Source organism: Pseudoliparis swirei, chromosome 5 (genome assembly GCF_029220125.1).
Source record: "Pseudoliparis swirei isolate HS2019 ecotype Mariana Trench chromosome 5, NWPU_hadal_v1, whole genome shotgun sequence".
Taxonomy (NCBI): Eukaryota; Metazoa; Chordata; class Actinopteri; order Perciformes; family Liparidae; genus Pseudoliparis; species Pseudoliparis swirei.
Window position 1 is genome coordinate 10,514,918 of NC_079392.1, and position 27,548 is coordinate 10,542,465.

At 43.8% G+C, this 27,548-nt stretch overlaps 1 protein-coding gene across 2 annotated transcripts in view; it reads right to left on the reverse strand.

The window, feature by feature from the left end:
* LOC130194364 (BMP/retinoic acid-inducible neural-specific protein 3-like) overlaps window positions 1-21,115 on the reverse strand; it is a 46,784-nt gene extending 25,669 nt beyond the window's left edge. Inside the window, exons 1-3 of one of the 2 annotated variants that reach the window (XM_056415343.1) lie at window positions 21,087-21,115; window positions 20,475-20,782; window positions 520-710 (exon numbers count right to left, since the gene is read on the reverse strand). In XM_056415343.1, the coding sequence (XP_056271318.1) occupies window positions 520-710; window positions 20,475-20,728 (445 nt within the window). In that variant the 5' untranslated portion in view covers window positions 20,729-20,782; window positions 21,087-21,115. Of the gene's footprint in view, window positions 1-519; window positions 711-20,474; window positions 20,783-21,086 lie in introns of those variants that run through there. The other variant, XM_056415342.1, reaches the window with a different exon arrangement.
* Between the last annotated feature and the right edge of the window lie 6,433 nt (window positions 21,116-27,548).

Genomic DNA, 27,548 nt, shown 5'->3' on the forward strand with positions numbered 1-27,548 from the left:
TTAACACAGGGGTCAGGAACCTTTTTGACTGGGAGAGCCATAAAAGCCAAATTTTCCAAATATATTTCATTGAGAGCCATATCGTATTTTTAACGTATAATTTTAATGCGACTTCTGGTGCTGCATGATGCTACGGGGGGGGAGGGGTGCAGGTGACTTTTTCTTTGCGAGACGGCGAACCGAGAAGTGTTAACGCGACACGTAGAGACAGAAATGACATGCTGCTGGTTAGATACGATCAATAACAGACGGCTGTTTAGTTTAATAAAAGAACAAAGACGTGCTCTTTTAGAAAAAGGACCTTAAATTACTTCTGCTGTAATCTGGCGCGATAGAGAAAATTACAGGGTGGCGGGTGAATTTTTTTTTTCTCTCAACTAAAAAATTGTCTGGGAGCCATATGCCGTCACCGGAAGAGTCATATATGGCTCGCGAGCCATAGGTTCCCGACCCCTGGTTTAACACTTACTGCTCCCTCGTGTTACGGTAGGTTAATAAAAGCCAGCATAAGGTATTTACCTCCCAGTGTAACGGAGAGCAGAAAGTGGGTTCCATATTTCCTGATGATGTTGTCCGTGATGGCGCCGAGACTGGGCCTCCTGCCCAGCTGCCTGATGGTCTGGAGGAACTCGGGGTCCAGCGGCAAGGAAAAGCCATTGTTCTCCTGTCTCTCCAGGACCAAGCTGTTCACCTTCCAGCGGCCAAACTCCCTGCAACGTCACAGAAGCTCAGCGTGAGTAAAGGACACATGTGAATGCTGCATGCATGCACATTTAATAAGAGATGGATGCAATGCAAAGACTGAATGCAGCAATTCCATCTGGAACATTTTTTAGTTTGCTTCTTGAAAAGGCGTATTGTTGCGATTACAATTGGACAAAGCAACGCTCACAAGGAATATGTTGTCTTCACAATCTCGAAAGTGAATCTTGTATGGATCACAATGTTTTTCTCTGTGGTGCAAAGCAATTCACATTTGAAGTTACATTGTTGCCAAATACTGTACATAAACAAAAAAACATACAAATGTCGTTGTGATTTTTAAAGAACTAAATAATACATACATACATAATTGTATGTCAATTTGTATGCTCCTTATGACAGCTATACAGAGGGACTACAAGTGTTGCTGATGAAGGGTCTCATGCTATTTCTACCTCCAGCTTGCAGGATTGCTTTTCACCATCGTGAAAAACATTGTATTTCTCCATATAATAGCGCAATCTTTTCTCATCTCGAGTCACTATATAGGACCCTGCGGTTTGACGGGCTATAATCATGGATGGAGTCTTGCTGCTTTCAGGGCCTCTTTTGTCTGTTTTGGAGGGAACAGGCATCATCTGAAGTTGTTTGATATTCAGCTTGGCCTTGGAGCATGCCAGCTGCCTTTATCTACCAATTGCACACTGAGTGCTACTGCTTGATGCATAGATTAACACCATTCAAATGCAGCTCTTAAAAACAACAACACGGTTTTACCCTTACCTAGAGAAATGGAAAGCCTTTCAATAATTGTTGTGTCGGTGGTTACTTGTCTTTTGGGGGAAAAAAGGACCTCAAATCTGACATGAATTTTGAGTTTTGACTACACATTTGATTTGTGAGGCTGCAATGTGTGAGATTAGCATGCGGAAACACACCACGTTATGTCAAACGGTGTCTGCAACACAAGACATACTCCTTCATACCGGAGGAAACAATCAAACACTTTCTGTTCTGACTTGATTACAGTTGTTACAAATACAAATCAACAAATAATTCATTCGACACTAAATCATTAAATCAATGTTTTTATTAGCTGGATTTGATTATACGTAGATGCCATCTGGAAGATGCTGAAATAAGTCAGACTGGCAGCCACCTTAAATTTCTGATATTTTGGATACGAATTTATTTTGTCAATATGACAGTTGCCTGTATATGCAAAACAATAAAATCCTAACAAGCAAGGGAAAACAATACAAATATATATGCATGGAGCAACATTGACGTTCAGTGAATGAAAGTCAAAGTATTAACTAGCCTTTAAACTCTTGTGTGAGTTGCAGTTGGGTAAAACTCGTATGGAGGCTGTTTGATTAGGATACAGGAGGTGAGGTATTTCTTACATTAGATAAGGAAAATTCAAATGTGTTCGGTATTTCATCCACTGGGTTAGCCAAAAAAAGAGGACAGCGCCATCACGTTAATATATCTATATGGAGTCTCAATTGATTTTTCAAAAAAATTTACAATATGCCAGCGATTATTTTCAATCTCATCAGCATGACATTATCTATATCACCAACCCCTTGCAGCATCCCATGCATACAAATGTGCTCACACAAGGAGCAGAGACAATCTAATGTGAATGCTAGAGTGCTCTCAAGAGCACAGAACTGCACAAAGTGAGACTGTCGCTTCACCACTGTTTCACAGCATCACACTGACAACCGCTGCATGCCTGAAATACCTTGTAATGGTTTCTGAGAAATACAAGTCCTCAAACCATTAAAACCCCCCAAAGCCATATCCGTCATGCCAAGACACTTGCCCACAAACACACACACACACACACACACACACATGCACATATTCACACACCCTACAGCTGCTAATATCGAAACAAAGCTGCCCTTGCTGCAACAACTTTGCTATCGCCCAGAATACCCCAGAGACCCCATGGGTGCGAGCTAGTTGCCAATCAACTTCTCACCAATCACAATGACCCCCTGAGAAAAATAGAAAACTGAAAACAGCTCATTAAGGCCCGTTTCATGTCTGAGTTTCCCTATAACGAGTGGCCATTAGTGTTTCCTCGTGTCCGCTGGGGCCGGCTGAAGAACAGAGCAGCGGAGAGAGAGAAAGAGGGAGAACTTAACAGTGATCGACACAAAGCCTCGCTATGCCGCTCGCTGATGGACGTTTAGAACCGGGGCCACCGCTAAACCGGAGGATCCAACACACACACACACACACGCACGGGTCTGTGGTCGAAGACTTCTACTCAACCTCATCATCTACACGGAACGCACATACAACGATTTTGTGTTTCATGGAAGACTGCAGGTTTACTTAATTATTAACTCTTCTCAGATGTGCACATGTGCACACACACACACACACACGCACACACACATAAACAGGTTTATTTCCCTTGGAGCTCTGTGCAGCAGGGGGCCCGCCGCACATCTATCTACCTGTCAGCACCGCCTCCGAGTGGGCTGGAGCGCCACGCACCAGGAGGTGAGGAGCTGCGGGGGCCGCGATCAGAGCCAAGGGGGGTCATATCCTACTACCTGTCCATCACAGCCCAGGTGTCTCAGATCCATCACAGCGCACAGGCAGCCTGAGGGTGCCGCTTGGAGCCCAACATAACAAATCAAAGAATCAACCCGGCGAATAACCCAGCGATGCAGTCAAGAAACACGCTGCCAAGCATAGCAATGCAGATTGTGTCAGTTGAGACCAGTATGGGACTGGGCGGGCTCAGTGAGGGTCTACTATTGCTGATGTTATTCCTTGAGGCCTGTTAAAAGGACCAGTATCATAAGAGAATAAAAATGCGACACACATGACACATCATGGTGTATCTTAAGAGCAAGAGAGCAAACACAAAATCAATTTTCAATCTTAAAAATGTGAAACTGCCTTTCAGCTCAAAGGAGCCTTCTGTAACGCAGTTAAAAGATAACGATCATAACAAGCAACTCCTTTACGACTTTTATTTATTCATTTTTGCTGCTTTTTTTTATTGCTTTTTTTTCCAAGCACCAAGTAGAGTTCCATCAGAATTTTATACTAGAACCGTATTATATGTGATATTGTATACCAAAGGTCAATTACAGTGGCACTGGCCCACATGCACTATTGGTGAGATCAGCCTCAATGTCATTAATCCTGGTGGAAAATACCCACGGGTGTGTCTATATAAAGGCCTTCTGCCAGATGGAAGCCTGACCCCTTTGGTTAAAAAAAAAAGCCCTGCTTCATAATTCTGTAGAATGTCTGGGAACCATCCAGAGCCACACCACAGCCTTTAAACTTCAGGGACAAAACAAGTTAAATTAGGTCATGCCATATGTACAGTAACTGTGGGCAAAATGTGAGGAACTCAAATAATTGGTTCACAACACCGAACCTTCTGAAGTACGGAAAATTAGTTTGCACAGAATAATCACTCCTACTGAAATTGCCACTGTCTCTGATGAAATTGCGTGAGGTCAAAATGTCACAACTTCACTTCCACGGGCTGCATTAGTGCACACAATTTTCCAAATAGCAAGTTTTTTTATATCAAGTGATATACACTTATAATTTAGGGTGACAATACCTCATTTGCTGCACATTAATTAGTCAAGCATGAATGACCTCAATGACTCGTCTGCTGCTGGTGTCACAATTGTGCTAAAGGGCGCCGTATTTCAGTAAGTAAATTTATTTATATTGCACTTATCACAGACAAAGTATCACAAAGTGACACAACAGTTTAAAGAGCAAAGTACAATACGCAGTAAAAAGATGGTGCAAACATTCAGAGCATTAATATGCAGGCATTTGAACACCTCATAAGAACGTTTGAATTTCTCAGAGAAAGAAAATGAAGAAAAAAACACCTCAAATTGTCTTAGCAGGTGTTGAGATTATTTACATGTATAGAGTGTTTTGAGCTGCAAGCTGATTCCCTCTGACGGCATTCTTTTTTTCCATCTCTCATTTCCTCGCTGTTTTACTCCGATATTCGGTGATATTACATATTTACACAATAGACAAACTGTGGATTGCAAAACAGGCATTATTACTATTTAATATTCTTATGAAATTAATGCAGATATATTTTGAGCCATATCATTAGTTTACTGGAGAGGAAGTTAATTGAATCACTGACTCTGTCTCTAATTTCAGCCTTTATTCAAGAAACATCTTTGACTTTCATTGCATGTAAGAATGATGTTACATATTAGGAGTTTTATAAAGAGACAACCCTGACTCCTAGACACTCAGTTTAAGAAAGTGCATGGTGAAGTGTTTTTTCGAATAATAGTAATTTAACTCTGGTTTCTTATCTTGAATCCCACATGGCTTTAGGTCTAAGCAACCAAAGCACTTAATGTCACTGTGCCCCCCGCGGTCAGACACAGGGCCGGCTTCCCTGCCATCTTCAGATTGCAGTTGCGGCTCTGGCTGGAGAGAAAGACACCTCCTTCAGCCAGGAGCAAAGCTTTGCAGCAGGGAGCCAACGCCGACACCCCGCTGCCGGAGGCCCGGGCCACTTTGCTGGGCCAGCTCGAGGGAAGGGAGGCACAGGAGAACCAGGACTGCACGGGGACCGACTGTCAGACCCCTGCTGAATCAAATGAGAGGCTTTCTAAACAGAATCTGGTGCTATCGGCGATCACATTTGTCCACCAAAAGAAACTCTATCCAGTCGAGTGTTACCTCACTGTGGACTTCTGCAATATTTCTCTAATAATGTCCTTGAGCAGTGAGGACTAAAACAAAATGTATGTGCTCTAGCGAACTATTACCAAATATATTAAGAATCAATGTTTTGCTACTTGCCAGATATGTTAATTGCTGAAATGTACGAAATACATACCCAGGCAGCATTACATTTCTTTCAAAGTAGTAGTAATTGCCAGGAGCAAAGGTTGACCCTGAAACATAATCAGCTGCTTTTTGTTATCACTTGGATGATTGCATTTTCTTGTAAAATAATTACTTCTGCATTCAGCTAAATAATAGAAAACAGGAAATAACCATCTAGGCTACATTTACTTTACCATGATAGACAAACATTTGCTTACCATAAAATGTGTGTGTGTGTAGAGTTACCCCAGATACCAAAATAACCCATTGTACTAAACAGCGTCTTGAAGTAGACTCAATGTTACTTCAAGGACCTCCCCAAAGAGAATTGTGCAACATTAGAGAAAAGTCCTTCATGCTTCATTCAGGACAATACAGCAAGTTAAATTTATTTATCAGACCTTGGAAGCAAACTTTTTTTTTCTTTCTCTCTCGCTATAATCTGATGTGACATTGAGCCTTCTAAATATGCATGTGCATTTAAAAAAAAATATTATTAAGAATAACATCAAAATAAATTCCACAAATGTCTGCATTTGCCTGAAGGTCACGTCACCTTCATAGTGGCATACGTGAACTTTGTTAATTGAGCTTCTGATGATAAAGGGGAGAGCTGGACACTTACATGAGAACTGAAGTAAGATGGAGAGACTTTTTTCTTTTAGTAATCCACCCACGGAGGAGAGAAGGAGGGACCGCAAGTGAGATCAAGGCGAGGGAAGAGAGTGTAATGATGTACTTAATAGTTGCTGGTTGTGAGCGCTTCACGAAATTGCCACCAACAGTTTTTTTCCGACAACATCAAACAAACATCAGACCATTAATTTGTGACAATCCTATTAAAGACCTGCGCCACCCAGCTGTCTGGTGTCCTGCAGCGCCTCTTCAACCTCAGCCTGAGGCTGGGGGAAGTCCCGGTGCTGTGGAAGACGTCGTGCCTGGTCCCTGTCCCAAAGAAGTCAACACCATCTGGCCTCAATGACTACCGACCGGTCGCCCTCACCTCCCATGTGATGAAGGTGCTGGAGAGGCTGGTCTTGGCCCACCTCCGGCCGCAGGTGAAATCATCGTTGGACCCTCTGCAATTTGCTTACCAGCCTCATGTGGGAGTGGACGACGCCATCATCTACCTGCTGCAACGAGCTCAGTCGCACCTGGATGGAACCGGTGTCTCTGTGAGAGTCACTTTCTTTGACTTCTCCAGTGCATTTAACACCATCCAGCCACTGCTGCTGAGTGAGAAGCTGCGGTGGCGTGTGGACGCGTCCACCATCTCCTGGATCACTGACTACCTCACAGGCAGACCACAGTTTGTCAGAATGGGCGTGTGCTGTCTGGAACGGTGGTCAGTGATGTTGAGCCCCACAGGAACTGTTCTGTCTCCTTCCTCTTCACCCTGTACACCAGTGACTTCCAGTACAACACGGAGTCATGCCATCTGCAGAAGTACTCTGATGACTCTGCAGTGGTCGGGTGTATTAGGGATGGACGGGAGGAGGAGTACAGGGCAGTGGTGAGCGACTTTGTAAAGTGGGCCGATGAGAACCACCTGCGGCTGAACGTGGCCAAGACCAGAGAGATGGTGGTGGACTTCAGGAGGAAGGCGACAGCTCCTCCACCTCTGAGTGTCCTGGGAGTGGACGTGGACATGGTGGAGGAGTACAAGTACCTGGGCGTCTCCATCGACAGCCGACTGAACTGGAAGGCCAACATCAACGCTGTGTACAAGAAGGGGATGAGTCGACTCTTTTTCCTGAGAAAGCTTCGATCCTTCAACGTGTGCAGCAAGATGCTGGAGATATTCTACCAGTCGGTTGTCGCCAGTGTACTGCACTTTGCCATTGTCTGCTGGGGGAGCAGCATCGGAGCCGGTGACACCAGTCATCTTAACAAACTGGTTAGGAAGGCTGGCTCCATCATCGGCTGCCAGCTGGAGCACCTGGAACAGGTGGTGGAGAGGAGGACGTTGAAGAAACTTGTGTCCATATTGGACAACCCGGACCACCCTCTCCACCACCTACAGGGACAGAGGAGTACTTTCTCCAGACGTCTCCTCACGCTCCGCTGCCACAAGGACAGATACAGGAGAACATTCCTGCCGACGGCTATGAGGCTCTATAACAAATCACCTCTTGCCAGATCATAGTGCAATCACTGAATACTTACACTATGTTGATCTGCACTTCACACATCTCATTTGTTTGCACTACACACATACACACACATTTCATTTCATTTGGTCTGCACTCATACACACACTTTGCTTTTTGCACTCTGTCTATATTTAATATTTTTGTATTTGATTTGTCAGTGTTGTTGTGTGTTGTGTATGAATGTGTGTTGTATATTTACATATATATTCTGTTTTGTATTTTACTTTTATCTTACTTGTATACTTCTATATCTTTCATCCCTGTTTCTTATATTTTGCGTTTTGTTTTTTATTCTTGTGTGTTGCTGCTACTGTCACGACAAATTTCCCCTTGGGGATTAATAAAGTATATATCTATCTATCTATCTATCTATCTATCTAAACCGGCCCGAGAGGTCCTTTAAACAAGACAGCACACTGTGTCATGCTCTTTTTCTGCTTTTTTTCCAGCCTTTGATACTTCTTAGTGTTCTCCAAGTACGCATATCAAATACTCGATAACTACCCAAGACGGTGTCCATCGCCGCGGACAATATAAAACTCCAGTGGAGGGCGAGGAGGAAACTCCCCTGGTTGCCGCTATCATGATTTTCTTCAGCTTTGAAGAGAGTCATTTGAGTCGTGTACCCCTGCTTCCAATCGTCATGCTCAGTTCATTGAAATGATTTCTGAAAAAAATATTTCAAATATATAAAAAAAAAAAAAAATGTAATCCATGTGCGTAATACTGCTCTCCAGTTATGAGCTCAAATATCTCTCTTGAGGGCAGGCTTGACTGAAGGAGACGGGAAGTATTAACTGGGTTGATTGACCACTAAGAATACGAGAAGGCGGTCACCTCCTGTGGCTGCAGTAATTATGAATTCAATAAGACTTTAAAATAAATCACCTCTGGCCAGATCCTCTTCAAATTAAACAACATCAATAACCCTCGCACCATACTTTATACACACTTCTATACACTGTATATACTTTTCTCTTTATTTTTTTTTTTTTTATTATTTAACTTTCTTAAATGTTATATGTCCTTCTCTGCTATTTTATTGTATTGTAAAGATTGTCACCTTCTTTGCTGCTGCTACAAACACATTTCCCCCTGAGGATGAATAAAGTATATAAATAAAGATATATATATATATATATATATATATATACTGTACGACTTTTGGTAACTACAAAGCAGCACCGCATGCAGCATTACTACTAAGCTAGGAGCGTCATGGAGTATACATACTATGGCGACCCTGGGTCAGAGGGCGCACGAGGACGAGATGGCTTATAGGGGGTGCAGCTGACGCACCAGTCAGGGCTGTTTCTCCTCCCCGGACTGGGGCTCCGGAGGATTTCGGAGAGACTCTTTCGATTGCAGCTTTCATCCTCATCGCTGTGGCCATCCGGATCGATAACCGTCTTGAGAAGAGAGAGAGGAGCGTCGATGCAAGATGAGATGTTATTCCTCCAGCCTTTCGCGGTCGCGCGCCGCCGGCGCAGCGGAGGATTTCCAGCTCATGGACCATCTCCGTCCTTCATCGCTCTCCAGCGGGCGAGATTCTTTTGGAAGAAAGAAGGGTGGCCGAGTATGTAGCGGCTTCCGGGGGGTGTGTGTAATGTTTTTTTCGCGCACGCCGCCTTATAGTCCAAAAAGCTTAATATGAAAAAAAAAGAAAATAATAGATTTATTCATTGACCTTATAATAATCTGGTAGCCCTATAGCAAAATATATATATATATATATAAAGTGCATCCGGAAAGTATTCACAGCGCTTCACTTTTTCCACATTTTGTTATGTTACAGCCTTATTAAAAAATGGATTAAATTCATTATTTTCCTCAACATTCTACACACAACAACCCATAATGCCAAAGTGAAAACTGTTTTTTGCAAATTTTTGCAAATCTGTTAAAAATAAAAACGAAAACATAACATGTACATAAGTATTCACAGCCTTTGCCATGACACTCAAAATTTAGCTCAGGTGCATCCTGTTTCCACTGATCATCCTTGAGATGTTTGATTGGAGTCCACCTGTGCTAAATTCAGTTGATTGGACATGATTGAGAAAGGCACACATCTGTCTATATAAGGTATCACAGTTGACGGTGCATATCAGAGCATAAACCAAGCCATGAAGTTCAAGGAATTATCTATAGACCTCCGAGACAGAATTGTATCGAGGCACAGATCTGGCGAAGGGTACAGCATTGAAAGTCCCAATGAGCACAGTGGCCTCCATCATCCGGAAATGGAAGAAGTTTGGAACCACCAGGACTCTTCCTAGAGTTGGCCGCCCAGCCAGACTGAGCGATCGGGGGAGAAGGGCCTTAGTCAGGGAGGTGACCAGGAACCCGATGGTCACTCTGACAGAGCTCCAGTGTTGTTCTATGGAGAGAGGAGAACCTTCCAGAAGGACAACCATCTCTGCAGCACTCCACAAATCAGGCCTGTTTGGTAGAGTTGCCAGACGGAAGCCACTCCTCAGTAAAAAGCACATGACAGCCCGCCTAGAGTTTGCAAAAAAGCACCTGAAGGACTCAGACCATGAGAAACAAAATTCTCTGGTCTGATGAAACAAACATTGAACTCTTTGGCCTGAATGCCCAGCGTCATGTCTGGAGGAAACCAGGCACTGCTCATCACCTGGCCAATACCATCCCTACAGTGAAGCATGGTGGTGGCAGCATCATGCTGTGGGGATGTTTTTCAGCGGGAGGAACTGGGAGACTAGTCAGGATTGAGGGAAAGATGAATGCAGCAATGTACAGAGACATCCTCGATGAAAACATGCTCCAAAGTGCTCTGGACCTCAGACTGGGGCGATGGTTGATCTTCCAACAGGACAACGACCCAAAGCACACAGCCAAGATAACAAAGGAGTGGCTTCGGGACAACTCTGTGAATGTCCTTGAGTGGCCCAGCCCGAGCCCTGACTTGAACCCGATTGAACATCTCTGGAGAGATCTGAAAATGGCTGTGCACCGACGCTCCCCATCCAACCTGATGGAACTTGAGAGGTTCTGCAAAGAAGAATGGGAGAAACTGCCCAGAAATAGGTGTGCCACGCTTGTGGAATCATACCCAAGAAGACTTGAGGCTGTAATTGCTGCCAAAGGTGCTTCAACAAAGTATTGAGCAAAGGCTGTGAATACTTATGTACATGTTATTTTTTCGTTCTTTACTTTTAATAAATGTGCAAAAATTTGCAAAAAAAGTTTTCACTTTGTCATTATGGGTTGTTGTGTGTAGAATGTTGAGCAAAATAATGAATTTAATCCATTTTGGAATAAGGCTGTAACATAACAAAATGTGGAAAAAATGAAGCGCTGTGAATACTTTCCGGATGCACTGTATATCTTTACCATCATGTAGCAGTTGCTTAGCACTCACATGTGTACACAGTGGCCTCAATAACCTAAAAATGCTCATCAATTACTTTGTTGATACGCTGCTTGCTGCCTCAGCCCACTCCAACGCCTCAAGCTCCTCCTCCTTATAAATGTTGATGCTGGTATTGTTGACTTGTGGTGTGTGTGTGTGTGTTTGTGTGTGTGTGGGTGTGAGCTTCACTCAAGGAACAGGGCCTTTTGCTCCTTTGACTATTTGTTGCAAAGAGTCACTTCCATGACTTCAATGTGTCTGACTGAACTGATTACTGGCTTTTAAATTTCCAAAACACATTTGTAATGCTTCACACCATTTTAAATGAACTCTTAATATAAAATGGACTCTCGCTCTCTCTCAGTTCACGCTGGGAGTCAGTGAGACAGGGTGTGTGCGAGTGAGCTGCGTGAGCGAGTGAGTGTGTTTCTTTCTTTCCATAGTTATGTGTATTAATTTAATTTGGTTTATTGGTTGGGTTTCACCTTAGTTCAAGTTGTTTGGTGGTAATTTGGCTGTTTCTGTGGGTGTCTTTCCTCCTCCCGCTGTCTCGCCGGGCAGCGTCTGACGCCACGGTGACTGGAGACACGCTCTCCCACCTCACGAGGAAGCACGGTATCAAGATCACCGGCGACTTCCCGTGCAGCATGGAGGATATCGAGAAGGCCGTGGGGGAGAAGGTCGGGCACGGCAGCGTTAAGTCCGCCGCTCGTATGAACGGCGCTGTTGTGATCTTTCTGGATCAGGTGGAGAAGGTCAGCCGTGTGCTGGAGGCGGGCCTCACGGTGGGAACTGGAGTTCCGCAACTGGAGTCCTCGTGTCCAACGTCCCTCCGTTTATCATTGACGAGTTCCTCAGCAGGGAGCTCTCCCAACACGAGAAGCTGGTCTCCTAAATCAGGAAGATCCTGTCGGGGTTTAAGGACCAGCTGTTGAAGCAAGTAGTGTCTCACCGTCGCTATGTGTACATGGTCCCGAACAAACGGGGGGCGTAGCTAGCGGTGGCTGTGTCTCCGGTGGGGGCCATTGCCGCGGCTGCCCGTTCCAATGCTCGGGCACGGAGCCACTGCTGCCGTGCCCGACCCACATGTGTTGAGTATGATTGAGTGTGTGAATGGGGTGGGTGATGGTGATGGTGGTGATGCTGCCCAAGGCAGTAAAGGGGAGGCTGTGGGTAAGGTGGGGAATGGTGAGGATGGAGAAGGGACAGAAAGTGGTGCTGGGGAGAAGCCCATAGAGGTGGCAGAGCAGGTGGGTGGAGGTGGAGCCAGCTTGGAGTGCAGGCAGCGAGGCAAAGGATAGCCAGGGGGAGGAGAAGCAGACGGGTCGGGGGCAGTCTGAGGGCAGTGATGAGGAGGGGTCAGGCAGGAGCAACTCTCCTCTGGTTTTAACTCGTAGTCAAAGGAAAAGACTGTACACAGCTGAAAAAATATTAAAAGTCTTAAAAGTTCTTTTTTAAAGGTCACAAAAAACTAAAAAAGGTCAAAGTGGTGGATTTCTTCCCTGACCTGCTGTTGTCTGTCAGGTCTGTCAGATATCACATGAGCCGGAAGGAGGAGTCCGGCATATCTGAGTAGGAGATGTACCGATTAAAAAAGATGGTGCCAAAAATAAGATGCAGGATAGACATGTGAAGGCCCCAATGTGTGTTTTTATTTATTTATTGGTTTTGTGTTTGTTTTTTAAACCGCTCTCTAATTATTTGTGTTTTAATAATTATGTTTGTTCCGTCATTGAAGAGGAGTTGGTGTGTGTATAGTCTTTTGTTTATTTAAAAAAAAAAAAAAAAAACATGTGATTTTTAACACTTTCTTTTTTAAATAATGTGTTTTTGAAAAATCTAAAAATAAATCTCTCTCTTTCTCTCTCTTTTCCTTTGAGCAGTGCATTAACACTTGTGTTTTTCTTAGGGGAACATGAAAACAACAGCATGTCGCTTTACCATATTTTAGCATACGGAGGTAATTGAAAATCAAGCCAGTATTGGAAAACCGTGAAATAGTGCAAAAAAACAACAACAAAAATACAGCTAAACTCTTGTGGGAGGGTGAGTTTAGTTAAGAAAAGCAATTGCTTTATTGATTTATAGCCGGTATAAATATCACCGCAGCTCTGATCGCAGAAAGCAAGGGCAGGTTGGAGAGAGAGTTGGATTTACAGGAGAGTTTGTCGACATGAAGCCTGCTGTTTGTCATAAGAGACGGCTCCTCACACAGAAAACAAGGAATGCCTGGAATCACATTGTGTACATAATGAGGCATGCACATACTGTTAAAACACGCTGTGCAGACACACACACACACACACACACACACACACACACACACACACACATGGAACAGAGGATAGAAGAGCCACCAGCTATGCTAAATCCTGCTGTCGCTTTCTATCAATGACATGCCTTCATGGGCTTTTAAAAATTATAATCACTGCAGGCTGTAGACAAAGTGTCACCACCTACGTGCATAAGCTCCATTTTCTATATTACACTTGTTTAACACTTTTTTTTTTTTATAACTTTTTTTTTCGCATTTTCCACAAACAGATTATTCCTTGACATCGAGAAAAAAATAATAATAAATATATATATATATCTACAACAAAATAAAATCAGCACACATCCAAATCCATCCATATCCACATAAACACCCGCCAAAGATTCCCACCCATCCCCTCCCACATGTTTATACCCTCCAAGAGTAGGACCCAATGAGGAGGGAGGGAAGGACCAAACAATCAAACTACATACCACCAAATGATAAGCATGGAGTACAAAGTAAAATAACTAAAGAAAGGTAAAAGGCATTAATGTGAAAAGTAAAAAATAAATAAATAAATAATAACAAATCAACAGACATTCATTTCATACCCAGATTTTTCAGAGACCTCTTTGTTTTGCAGTTGCACTGTATGTGTACAACCTCAACCCCTCTCAGTTTTAACATCTACATCCAATATCGACTCTAGATATAACGTCACGCACGCCCATCTTCTTGTGAAGATATCTAATGTCATTTGTAGTTTTGCAGTCATTTTTTCCATTGTATGGACTTGATTTAATCTCTGTCTCCACTGAGTTATGGTTGGCGGTTTTGCATCTTTCCAGTTCAGAGTTATTGTTTTTCTGGCAATCATTAAAAGTATACGTAGATTGGTGTTCCCTAAATCTCTTGGTATAGACCCCAGAACATATATTAATGGATCTGAGGGTACCTCCACTTCAATGATTCTATTGATTTCTTTTTTAATGTTTTTCAAAAACCTTTGACTACTGGGCAGTCCCAAAAGATATGCGTGTGATCTCCTATTCTTCCACATTTTCTCCAGCAAAATGTTTAACACTTTTTGATGTACTTTTGAGACTTTTTTTCTTTAGGTCTAATCTGATTCTATTTTTGAGTTCATAATTTCTGTCAGTTATGATCCAAATTTGCAACGTTATCTTTCTTTGTGAAGCGAGATGTGCGAGACAATGACGGCCGCAATGTTACTTTTCATAATGTAATTGAAATGCCACTCCTAAATCTTTGATACACAACTTCCTGTGCACGATATCCTGCCATTGACAACTCATGGCGCCACTTTTCTTTTATTTCAGTTAGGGGCGGGTGTATGCTTTTCTTTATTTCAGGCAAAATCTAAAGATCATTTTTGTTGATGTAAAACACTTGTTGTCCTAAACAACCTCCCCTTCCCCAATGACTATAGCTCACGCCATCTGTATAGCATAAAGCCCAACACCCACACACAGGCTCGTTTTCATAAAAGCTGCTTCCGTGGACCTCTGGCCCTGACAACTCCCCAGTCACACACTTGTCAGAAGCCATAAGCTGCACGCTTGATGAAGTCCTCGTCACTTCCACCGCTGCTGGTGATCAAGAATAGGAAGGAGGCTGCTCTGCTTCTGTCCCAGAGACATATTCAACCTCTGGGTGGAGGACGATAGACTCGGTCTCCACCACGGCTCCGTCATTGCATGAGGCATTCACGCGTGAGGGAAAACTGCAGTAAACTGGCTCGCGGTATATACACTTCTGCTGTTGCCGTGCGTTTGCAATCAATCTTTACGATAATACATTTCCACACACTAGTATATTGATTCCACACGAACAATCATGGCACTGAGGATCAACTACCTTCCAGGGCTTTCTACATCGTGCACCACGAGGTCAGATTTGACTTGGTTACGTACGCCAGCAAAGTGGAGGGGCAGAGGCAAAGTAGTGCTGTAATGTGCATTTAAAGAAATGAAGTGTGAAATTAACCTGCATCGGCTAATTGTTTATGGTAATTCTATTGAGGCAGAATAGTCTGAAGAGTTTTATTTTATTTACCTTTTTGTACTTACCCAGAAATCTCATTATCCCCAAATTGCTTGAAATAAGCGCGAAAACCAGCCACCGAGTCCCCGGTTCACCCGTCAGGAGAGTTACCGTGGCAGCCACGATGCCGCGTGCCTAGTCGCGGACAGGGAGTTTTCCACCGGACCAATTAGTTTAGTTGAACGGGTTCTCAGCTGTGTGCGTGCCCGGCATACTCTGCCCGGGTTTCCATGTATCGGAGTAACATTAGCAAGTGTTCGTGGCAAAATAGAGAGAGAGCGAGAGAGAGCGAGAGAAAGAAAGAGAGTGATGCGTGGCGTTTTGCTGTGAACAAAGCAGTGCAGTGTCTGTAAAGTGTATTTGTCGGTGAATAAATGCTACAACTCCTCAAGGCCCGAGCCAAGTTCCGGCCTCTTGCTTGACACCTGCTGATTAAAGTGAAGCCCCCCCCCCCTACTATTACTGTTACTGAAAGCATTAATTGGTAAAAATCATTGTTGACGATTAATAATTGTTAAATGGATAATTACCAACATCCTTTGTGGAACCCAGAGACCACACTCTGATTCTCCCATGACACATAAAATGAGGGCAAACTCTACCAACAATTCGCCAAAGTAAAGAATGAACAAGGTTTATCATTTGCCTTTCAAAAGGAAAATATTGATCTGGCGTCCCGACCTGTTTGTCAGCGCGTTCCAAAACCATCACAAAGTGGCTGATGCTCTGCAGAAACGCCACCTGGTTAAGATGCAGGAAATATCATGGTGATGGATTATTTAAAGAAGACAGTGTCAACATTTTATCTTGCGTGTAAAGATCAAACACTTTACTAACCCAACTGTCCTCCCCGGCCTTTTAGGTTGCGTGGTGCTAGGTCTCGCCTCGCATTCAAGAGTTATTAATCTCAAGGATGCTTTTGGTCCGTGCATTACTACCTCCACCGATTAGCCTACCATCCGACTGCATGGAGAGAGAGATATCCATGAAGTGACTCCACTGACCTGTCCCCTTTGATTTGATGACGCGTGTGTCACGCTGCTGAACATGCAGTGTCAAGACTTTTCGATACATTTGCTAAACCTATTTTTTCTTTAGCATTCGTCGTTACCCTCCCGAGAGAGAAAAAAACGCCATCCCCGATCGATTAGCCGGTGGACTGGTCGCAGCGGGATGCCGCCGGGGAGAGCTCCGCTTTGGCCTCGGACCTCGCTGCCTCAGCTGTTGGGAGGCTGGACCCACAGCGGGACCGTGGCGGTCATACGGCCGCCGACGTGCTGCTGCACCTCGCTCACCCGGGATTTCATTCTGGCATGGCCGACAGACTGCCGAACCCCCCCCCCCCCTCCCCTCCCCCTCCCTCAGACCGAAAGACTTCGTAAACACGTTAAACCCACACATGTCCTCTCTCTGTCAAGACAAATGGACAATGGCCCCCCTGTCGGTGAAAAGCACGGATATCCAAATCCCAGTAATGAAATCCAAATACACGCCTCAAGAACAAATATTCTAAAATTCCAAGATGCAGGTCCATCCCAAATTGTAAGATGACACCTCTGCAGTCTGTCCTCTCATCAAACATGTATGCATGTAATTGAAACAGTAATCACTCCATAATTACAAGAGACTGCTCATCACACCAAGACAATGTAATAACCAGTGGGCGGACAGGAGAAAAGAGAGGAGAAAAACATGGGAGATGAGGCGTGATGTAAAAGTTATGGTCCATGAAGAAGAAGAAAGGAGGAGCTGACATTTTGACTAATGCTGCTGTCTGTGGATGTGGCTCGACCGCAGAACTCACGGAGCAAAAGCTTCGCATGTTCTCGAGAACGGTTTTCACAACCTCCAGGAGCTCCTAAATTATGAAATGAAACATGTTTTTCTTCCCTTCCCACCCATTTTCCACGTCCGATGCGTGCGGCGTCGCAGCTCCAAGTCCAGAGACATGTCTCACATTTGAACTTGTGCTATGAGCGTGAACAAAGAGAGCATTCAATAAAGAAATGCTGCTCACTGATTAAGTTGTGTCTCCTTCAGTGTGTCCGCTGGACGAGGAGAGCTGCAACCCGCTGACTGCTCTCGGTATGAAATAAATGACACAAAGCTTTTAGGAGATTTTCAACCCTCGCCAGGAGAAAGAAATGTATTGCTTAGAAAGTATTGGTATTCATGTTATTGCTGTCTTTCTCTGAAAAACCTCCATTATGACTGGCATAACGGACATTTTCATGCAATTACAGCGAAAGTAATATTGTGAAGTGCCTCCTATTGCTGTTTTTCACGACTTACATTATCCATTAATCCATCGCTCCAGCTTTCTTTTTTTCTTGTTCTTTCTTTGTTTCTTGGGAGGAGTTGCAGTTTGAAAAAGACATCTTTTACCACCATTCACATTCACAGAGAGCTGTAATTCTCCAAGCGTTTAAATCTGTCCTCTTTAATGGCTGTTCAGACTGAAGATGAAAGGGTGTTGGTGTAAAAATCCAGCGCTTCAAAAACTCCTACTCCACTTTTAATACTCCATTAACATTTACATTTAAAAAACTGTGATTAGAAATGGCGACAAGCTGTTCTGGTGCAGTGACCGACTAGCAGGGGGGGTAAAGCTTTGGGTCCCTCTCTTGTCCCATCCACTCTACTAAAACTCCCCCCCCCCCACCCCCCATACTTCATCCCCAACCCCCCTCTCTTCTGCCCCCCACGGGAAAGGCCAACTGAGCTCTAGAGAATATTTATGAGCGAGGAGAGCAATTGGTTTGAGATCATTCGACAAGGGTGGGAGGGAGAGACGGAGACAACGGGAGGGGGGGATGGGATGGTGAGAGGAACTGAGGAAAGATATTAAAAAAAAGGGAAATAGAGATAGACGTTGAGATAAAAGCAGAGGTTGCATTTGTAGGATTTGGTTCAAATTCCTTTTTACTTATTCGTTAATTCTAATTAATTAGTCATATGTTAGTATGGGTATGTGTTTATGAATCTTTCTAGCGAAAAATCTGCCATTTTGGTTTCTTTTCAGTTCTACAAGGGACCAGTTTGGGTTTTGGACTCAGATTTAGGATAACAGCACTTCCAAGAGCCAATAATATGACTTTTAACGCTCCACAAAGGGTCGTAACGTGTTGGGGATCAATACGAATGACCCAAAGTCTTCTTCGCCTCGATCTTCCTGGCTTTTCAAAATTCACAACTCTGTTTTAGTACAAACCAAAAATGTGCAGCACCGTTGCATTTTGAAGGCACTTCTGATCTCATCCTCGACTGCTCAGCGATGAATGACGGTGCTCCGGGTGCAAGATATTTAAAGCCTGCAAAGACTTATTATTCAAGGCAGGGGAAGCCAATGACAACGCAGCGGCATTATTTCACTTTTCCACATGGTAATATTCTTCCCCTTCACTTGGGTTTCTATTCGTTTTTTGCGCTAACTTGTCAGCTCACTGTCCATCAGAGGAAACCGAAAAAAGGCCACTGTAGTTTACGGCGAAAAGAGAGTTTAACACTTCATTTCTGGATATTTGCTGATAGGGGTCAAAAGGTCATACTTATGGTTATAAATAATAAAAATAAAATTAAGAAAAGGTTTTATTGCTGGAGTCCTGGAAATTAAATGGGTCAGACAATGTCTGTGTGAGTTTCAGCATTACAGTAAAACTGTGAATCCTGTCTCTGCAAAGCAGACATCATGAGAGACAGCAAGAAGAGGCCGGCAGAGAGGCAGCGAAGGAGGAGGTGATGGATGTGTGGAAGCCAACAACACTACAGTCTCTATCTTCGCCGGGTATTGTCACCCCTGTCAGCTGCTAAATGCCAGTGTCAGTCAAACTGGTGTTGTGCTGGCATCGGCCCCTCCGCTTCACGGCTGCGTGCGTACGTTTGTGCGCTCAGCCAGCATCGCTCTCATCAGCGGGTACCTGGCACAACACAACGAAATGTGTGCACGCCCAGTCATGGTCGGCTCATTGTCGTTGTTGGCTGAAAACAGGAGGCGACATCGACGTATTCACGAAATTAGAAAATCAACATTGTTTTCAGGCTATTCGACATGGGAGGGGGGGGGGGGGAGGCATTTTGAAAAGGTCTCATTCCATCAGAGAGATTTCTTAACCTCTAGAGGACGACTCACACTCAGGTGAAAACAAATAAAACATGCAAACTCCACTTCATTTGTACAATAAATATGCTCACATGTCGTGCTGCAGCCTTAAAGCAACACTGAACCACAGCCAAGAATCATTTCGGCAGTATAAGATTTGGTTTTGAGTTCAAATTGCTTCAGAGGTGTTTCTATCCTGAAGAGACAACTCTGTGCTAAATACCAACACATACCCACATACAAAATGGGCTACTACCTAATATCCTGTGAACTTATACACGGAGGGGTGTGTTCACATCTTGAAATGCTGCCATGGACTCCTGTAACTTCACTCTCTTATCTCCAAAATACGGAACAAAAATGTTGTTGTTTTTGGTCGCGGGCTTTTCAAACAATAAACCTTTTTCAAACAATAAACCCTGCTGCTTTTCGAGAGCACACCCACGGTACTTCACACCACACACTTCTGAAGCCATCCTGTCTACTCACTGTCACACATCAACCGGCTCAGTCAGATATCTGTTACGTCCCGCTGCTTTGCCAAAACCCCTCCCGCGGTATCTCCTCTTTGAGTTTCCACTGATACGCAGCATTCTGAAGGGTGTGTGTCGAACTCAAACCATATTTCTCTGCAGCCCACAAAAAGAGGAAGCAGCAAGTCGCACCCAAAGAAGATGCCACATGCAGAGCTTTCTTTTGTATTCAAAACTCCACTAAGTAATCGCTTTATCCCACAGTGTTCCACCTACTGAATGTGCATCTTTTGTAGTCCAAAGTAAAGTTTGGGATAATTTCTTATACTCCAAAAAAATGCCTATAATCCTCCAGGCAAGGCAACAAGAAGGATTACAGTCATTACACACCATCTCTGCATTTGGTTAATTTTACAATCAACATTCCTCTCAGACAACCCAGCATCTCCACCCATCCCCAACCTTGCCGTTTACGCTCTCTCACCTGTATATCTTGTACTTGGTAGTGAATCCTTGCTGGTAACGCTCTGTGAAATCAACAAACTCCCGGGAGTGGTGAAAAGGACCCTTGTCCGAAAGGAGCCAGCCCAGTGGCCCTGTGGAGCTGCTGAAGCCAGCCCCGGAAGGGTCCGCCGCCCCGGCCCCTACTGACACCCAGCTGTGGAGCAGGCTTAGTGTTATCCACTTCCATAGAAACATGAGGGCCGTCAGTCTAATGCAGATGCACGGGCCACTCATGCTGCTTCCCCCGGCCCCGGTGACTCCTCATTCTCCCTGCACTCTGGATGAGTCCTGCAGGGAGGAGAAAGGGGAGGAAGGGGGAGAGGAGTTGAAGGGGGCAGACACAGAGCACAATAAGGTTGTAATTGTGTTTTTGACTGATGATGAACTGAGAGCGCTGCAATTCTCCAGTGTTTTCGGGTCAAAAAAGATGACAACTATATACTATATAGTTTTAGAGGTGAGCGTGTCGACAGTGCTTTAATGTAGTCAATCCTATTTAGTTTAATGATTCGTTGTAAAATGAAAATGTTTTGTTAGAAAAGCTACAATGTGTAAAATCCTGATATTGCTTTAATATGATAATGGTTTTTACCTTATGTTGTAAGCTCGTGACAGCTCGAAATTAGTCTCCGCCGAACCCCCTGATAGGACCGTGAAGTTGGGGTCGGCGCATGGACGCGGCGACATTAGCGAAAGACTTTTTTCTTTTTCTTGGCAGGATTATCGCCACAAATGCAAACAGATGCACAATTATGGGCAGCGAAACTTGAGCGAAACATAAGATGACGTCCAACCTCCTCCTCCTCCTCCTCGGAGCGCGCGCTTGTGTCCTCTTTATGAGCCTCAGACGCTGCGCAATAGGCAGAGTAGGTCCAATCCAACAGAACGAGTCGCAGCGGACTAGATGCGTCCGGAGCGCACGGTCTCCAACATTCCAGGAAAACCAAGTGTTTCAACACACCACTGGGGTTTGGGATTAGGTGAATGTGCAGGGACCCAAGGACCACCCGCGCGCGTCAGAAGCGACTCTAGATGCTGCCCTCTAACTCATTTCTGCTCTTTATTGGAGAATCTAGGGGCTCGTCCAAGGGCGCACGGAAAGCCACTGACTAGGCTGCTCACTGTACCTGGGCTCCCAGCGCACTGAACCCGTGAAAGGCATCCGTGGCTTTCTCTCTCTCTCGCACTCTCTCTCTCTCGCGCGCGCTCTCTCTCTCTCTTTCTCTCTCGCGTGCGCTCTCTCTCGCTCTCTCTCTCTCTCCCATACCGCCCAAATTAATTTTTTCCAGCATCGAGCACACTCTCGGTTGCCTGGGACGTAACTGGAGAAAGTGAGAGAAGGAGATGTCCTCGGAGGTGAGACGAGGCGATGGTCAAAGGATGCCGATGTGCTCTCGTCAGATAGGCTACATCATTTTAGAAACCCGACAGAAATTTGCTGCTGTTGAGATTATTATACATTAAAAGCAGGATGGGGAGAGAGATACAAATCAGCACGATTCAACTTTATTAATAGCGTGAATTAAAGAGCTGTGCGGTTGCAATTGTGAAGGCAATGATTAAAAATAGAGAAATCCGTGTTCAAATATAAGAAGAACCAACAAGAAATAGTCCTCACAATGTAATTTGATATTCTAAAATAATATTCTAGGAATCTACTTGATGTAGTCAGTCCGCTAATTGTAAATTGATAACACGGATGCTATCTTTGTCTAAATGAATCTTGAAAAGTTTGAATCGTTTGAATAACAGTTTTTAATGATGGTTGCGGTAATGATGATCGTGATGAGGAGAGGCTGTATCCAGTCCCCTGCAGTTATTCTCGTTATCGTATTTGCCCTTTGCTCCTCCTCTCTTTCTTCCTGCAGAATAATCATCACTGCCACCATCAGCAAACTTAATTAGATCTTCTCCATCCGAGCACCTCGTGCGTCGGACAGTGAGCGCGGATCAGAGAGGCACGAAGGGAGGGATCTGTGGTGCCTTTCAGCTTGTCTGCAGACGTTCAAAGGGGGGGCTTCATATAGGGATTGGATCTAGAGAAATGAACACCATTGAGTCGCGAGATTTACTGGCTCCCAAACTCAAAGAGAAACTGGAATCCCGTGGCAAAGTGACTTGGGAGATTCTGGAGTGACAGAATGAGTTGATTGGTCATGGTTTCATCATCACGTCTTGGGATTGGGTGGCTTTTCTTCAGCCCCCATGCCTTTGAGCCACGACGACTTGTGAAGGACAACGAGGAATACTCAATAATAGTGTTGTTTTTTCCACTTGCCTGTTTTAAACTGCATTGTGTAGCTGGCCATTCCAAGTGTGTCTGCAGGCAGAGGTTAATGTTTAAAAATATATATATATATTTATATATATATTGTTTTTTTCTTTTTTGTCATAGCTCATTACTTCACAGATTGCATTGAGGCAGTGTTTTTGAACACTGTTTTCAGGTTTCAGAGCCCCCAAAACTGCGAGTGGAAACAACCCATATTTACCGTTTCAAATGAATCAGTCATGATTTTGTGTGCGTTTTTGTGTGCGCAAGGAGCTACGCCTATATGTGGATTGTGATGTTCTCACAAGAAAATGTGCTTGTTTACTTATTTTCAGACAGAGACAGCACAGGAAAAACATAATTGATTGCTAATGGATGCAACATATGGATGTCTATGAAGAGATGTGAACCAAACAAAGCACGAGATTAAAAAAAATTAGTAAAAAGACAAAGAGAATGCCACAGCAAAGGTCACATTATAGGTGCAGGAAATATACAAGTCTCCGGTGCTGAGCATGTGAACTATAGGCAGCATTACTGAAGGTTCTGATCATGAAGCCCAGTACTTAAATAAGCACAAGTGATACCCTCTGCAGGACTCTCTTTTCATCCACCCAAGAGCAACGGTTCGACCAATGAACATCTCCGTAATCAGCCGGCCAATTAGGATATGCCAACCCAAACTCGTTCAACCACCATTGATTATAGAACTGGGGTTATAATATCTTAACCTTCGTTATAACCCACCCCGGCTCAGCCCTCTACTGAATTATATGTGTGGGGCCCTCATTAACAATGGACACAATAGCAGGAACTGGACATTGACCCCACCAATATTCTTATGTATTTATTATTTGTATTGCTTGTTAATTATTTCCTTTATTTCCATGGCATGTGTTTATCTGCAATGGAGGTTTGAACTGTGTGAGAGGTTAATGCTGGTTACGATGAGTAAAGCTCATGCAGGCACTTGGGTCAGCTCAGGGGTCCTTCGGGAAGAAAGCGAGAGAAAACGCTACGCTAGTTTTATTAGTAATAGACTAAAACAGCCTGCAGCATGCAGTTGCATTCCTGATCTCGATGTATTTCTGTGCTTCCAGGTGGGTAAAAGTGATGAAAACGGTATAAAACTAGCGTCATGGATCATAACCATCAGTAATACAAAAATGAATGTATGTCGGAGTTGCGCAAATGGAATGTTATGATGTGTCGATGTGTGAGATATAGTGCATCACTGAGTCATGCTAGCGAATGAGAAACAGCGGAGTAACCACCTGTAACCTGTGAGAATGAGAGTTGTGTAAATGTGCAGAATGTCGCCAGCGTGAATAAAGTAGTTAGAGCGGTAGTGTAAGCAGATATGTTATATGTTATATGTATAAGGGAAAAGGCTACGCTAGTTTTGTTAGTAATAGACTAGGGCTGCAACAACAAATCGACAAAAAGCGATTATTAGTTGGCAAGAAATTTCATTATGCATTCATTGTGTCGTGCAATTATTACAACACTCAATAAGTCGCGGAGATGTTTGAGTGTATACAAAAAAAAAGTTGAACGCAGAGCGGAGCGGAAGTAGAGGAAAGACCACAATGCTGCGTTTGCGAAAGCCAATCAGCGTTGAAGCGCTCCGCCCGTCGTCACTGACGTCATGACGTCGGTGAAGTAGCACTGGAAGCGGAAGTTATTCAGACGTAGTCGGTGAAATTCACCGAAATGTGTGAGCCTATATGAACCCAAACATGGGGGCGTTAGATGTTTCGACGTTTGTGGGATGTCCACAAGTAGAAAGCAGAACTAGATGTTAATTCTTCCATGGTGGATGAAGGGAATGATAAACGCACAGAGCAAAGCAACATAGATAAGCCACGCCCCCTCTCAGGTGCAAATGATCCACACATAGACGGGCGAGGAAACTCAGGCTAGTAAAGCGTTTTCAGTTCTGTTTTTGAGTAAATGTTTGGAAGATAATGTTTTTTTTGTTTTTTTGTTCTATGTGTCCAAGTGCGCATATGCGTACAGAGGGTGGCGCCCAATAGATGCCCTGTCGCTTCAGAAGACACCCTTCAGACTACAGTCCTGGGTGCAGGGAGCACTTGGACAACACAACGTACACCCACACACAAACACACACAAACACACACAAACAGTTAGTTTTCAGTGTCCAGCTGATAGTTCTGGGGGCTGGGGCATGAATAAATGACCACAACATGTCTAGAAAGCTCTGTAGTGCTGAGGGGAGCAGTAGACTTGAGGTGATAATTTTCTTTCGGTTCAATGCAACAAGGAGACACTTTCACAATTTTAAAAATACACTTTAATACACTTTTGTTGTCCCACACGCGGAACCAGGCGCCAGGCTGAAGTGACCGAGGGATCTGCATTAAAAAATAGAATTAATTGATTTAACCACGCAATAGTGAAAAAGACACTTACACGAAATATGTCACAAATTCATTAATTTAACGGTTCTCTAAATCAGCAGGGGGAGGCGTGTAGAAGCAGCTATTTGCAGCTCTTTCTCTTTCACTTTTTACAACCACAGCAAAACAAATGTACAGAAGAAACAATAGTCAAAGAAAACAACAACCCTGTATCCAACCAAAACCTAATCTTCAGCAAGTCTAAAACAACATAATATTCATTATTACGAGTCGACACTCAGAAGATAAACATCTTACACAGACTGGTGGGCTGTGCAGAACAGAACCTTGCATGCCATGTTTGGGTCGTTTAAAGTCCATATTTGTTAAGAAAGAAACACATTATCACTCTCCCAGAAACACATTATCAGAATACCTGCCCCCCCCCCCCCCTCTACACTTTAGTGCTAGATGCTTAAAGCTACACTTATGGATATGTTTCCATGTACACTGGATGGAATGGCGTGTGTCATGTAGTCACTCATAGAAATATACATAAAAGATATGTTTTAATCTCCGGTGAGCATTTTAGCGTCTCTCCGCTCATTCTTTTTATTATAAATGTACTTTCAGCACTTGGCCGTCAGATACATAATTATAGCGACAATCTGGTGAACACAGTGGAGCCTTTCAAGATATTTCCCTCAGGAGTTGGACACGTGTCTGCCAAGTGTCCAGAAACTACATTAGTGAATGATGTGTCAGCTGGATATGTTGATGGACAACACTTTCAACATATTCATATTATATATGTAATATGTCAATCTTGTATTTTCTTCTTTTTGTATTGCCCCAGGTTGCAAAACAAAATGCAGCTTTCAGAACAATTTTGCAGTACTTAGTATTTTCATGTTGAGTTACTTTAAAAAAAAAATCAAAAGGACATTTGTAATCCACCCCATATTTGTGTGTTTCAAGTATCGTTACTTTTACTTTGCAAACTACAGTTTAACATATTAAACATAAAAAGCGCAATATGATGCATTGCAACACAGATATTTTACGATCAAAAGATTTCTTGAAGATATCAAATATATTTGCGTCACCGTGAACAGCTACATAATTAATCGAGTGAAACTTTGTATGACTTGTTTTTTTAAACTGGCGCTATACTCGTCCACCAAGGACAATTTTACATCAAACACTGAGCCACCGTGCGGTCCAGCAATAATCCCAGCAGTGGTCTGGTGTGGACAGAACACCGGCCGAGGCCTGGACTCCGGGTGAGTGTGTGTAACCTTAACGAGTGGCGAAGAGGGCCGAGGCAGTTGCATTTACTCAGCGGCGAGACAGATAGTCATTAGGGGAGGTAAACATTCACTTAAGCCTGAGCGTGCTCATTGATGCCACTCAAGGGTCTTTGTGAGGAGTGATCAGGGAAGAGAGTGAAGCTGAGGTTTTAATTAGCCTGGAAACCTGACAGCCTTTGTCAGTGCTTTGTCACAGCGGTGTTGGCTTCACTTGTTTTTTTCCCCCCAGACTTGGCTTTACTTGTTTTTGGCTTTACTTGTTTTTCTCCCCCCCCCCAGACACACACACACACATTTTTATTTTAATCATGCGGTTGTTTGACACTTTTATAATGCTAGATGATATACACGCCTCGCTCTACTCCCGAGCAGGTGTGTTTATGCACAAGAATAAATCTTCAAAGTTATCTCGCCTATGGGTTTTGACGGATACGACTCTGTATCTTTTTTGTTTTGGTACCTAACACTAAGTGGTGCAGGATGCCTATTAGCTGCTCCTCCATCTCTATAAATGATTAACTGTTTCCGGTGAATTGTGAAGGTAAAAGAGGAGACACGCAGCCTCGTCTAATGTTGACCACAGTACATATCTCTGTGTGGTCAGAGGGGTACATAATGGGTTGATTAATAGAGGCAATACCCTGACAATGCTTTATTAAGGACTATTACTGACCAATTCATCATTTCAAGAAAATGCTGAGCTTCTTTTATATTTAAGCAGGATTGCACAAGTAATACAGTGGAAACAAACAACAGAAAACAATAGAAGCAATAATAATGTATACAAGAGAAATTGCAGCACAGGACGAAACAACAACAAACATAACTGGCATCACAGGAGTTTCAAGTTCATTTTTGAAAGTAAGAGAGGGCAGCAATGGAGAAGGCCCCGTCCCCCCGGGTACGATGTTTGGACAGAGTAGTGGGGGTGAGGAGGGTGGCGTCTGCAGATCTGAGGTTGCGGTTGGGGGCGTGTCTAGGCAGGAGGTCAAAAAGGTATGGAGGGGTTTAGGGTGGTGAAGGGCCGCTTACGTCATGAGGAGAATCTTGAACTATGTGGAGCCTTTGAAGGACTGGGGTCATGAGGTCTCTGGTGATGGAGTGGGAGAGGA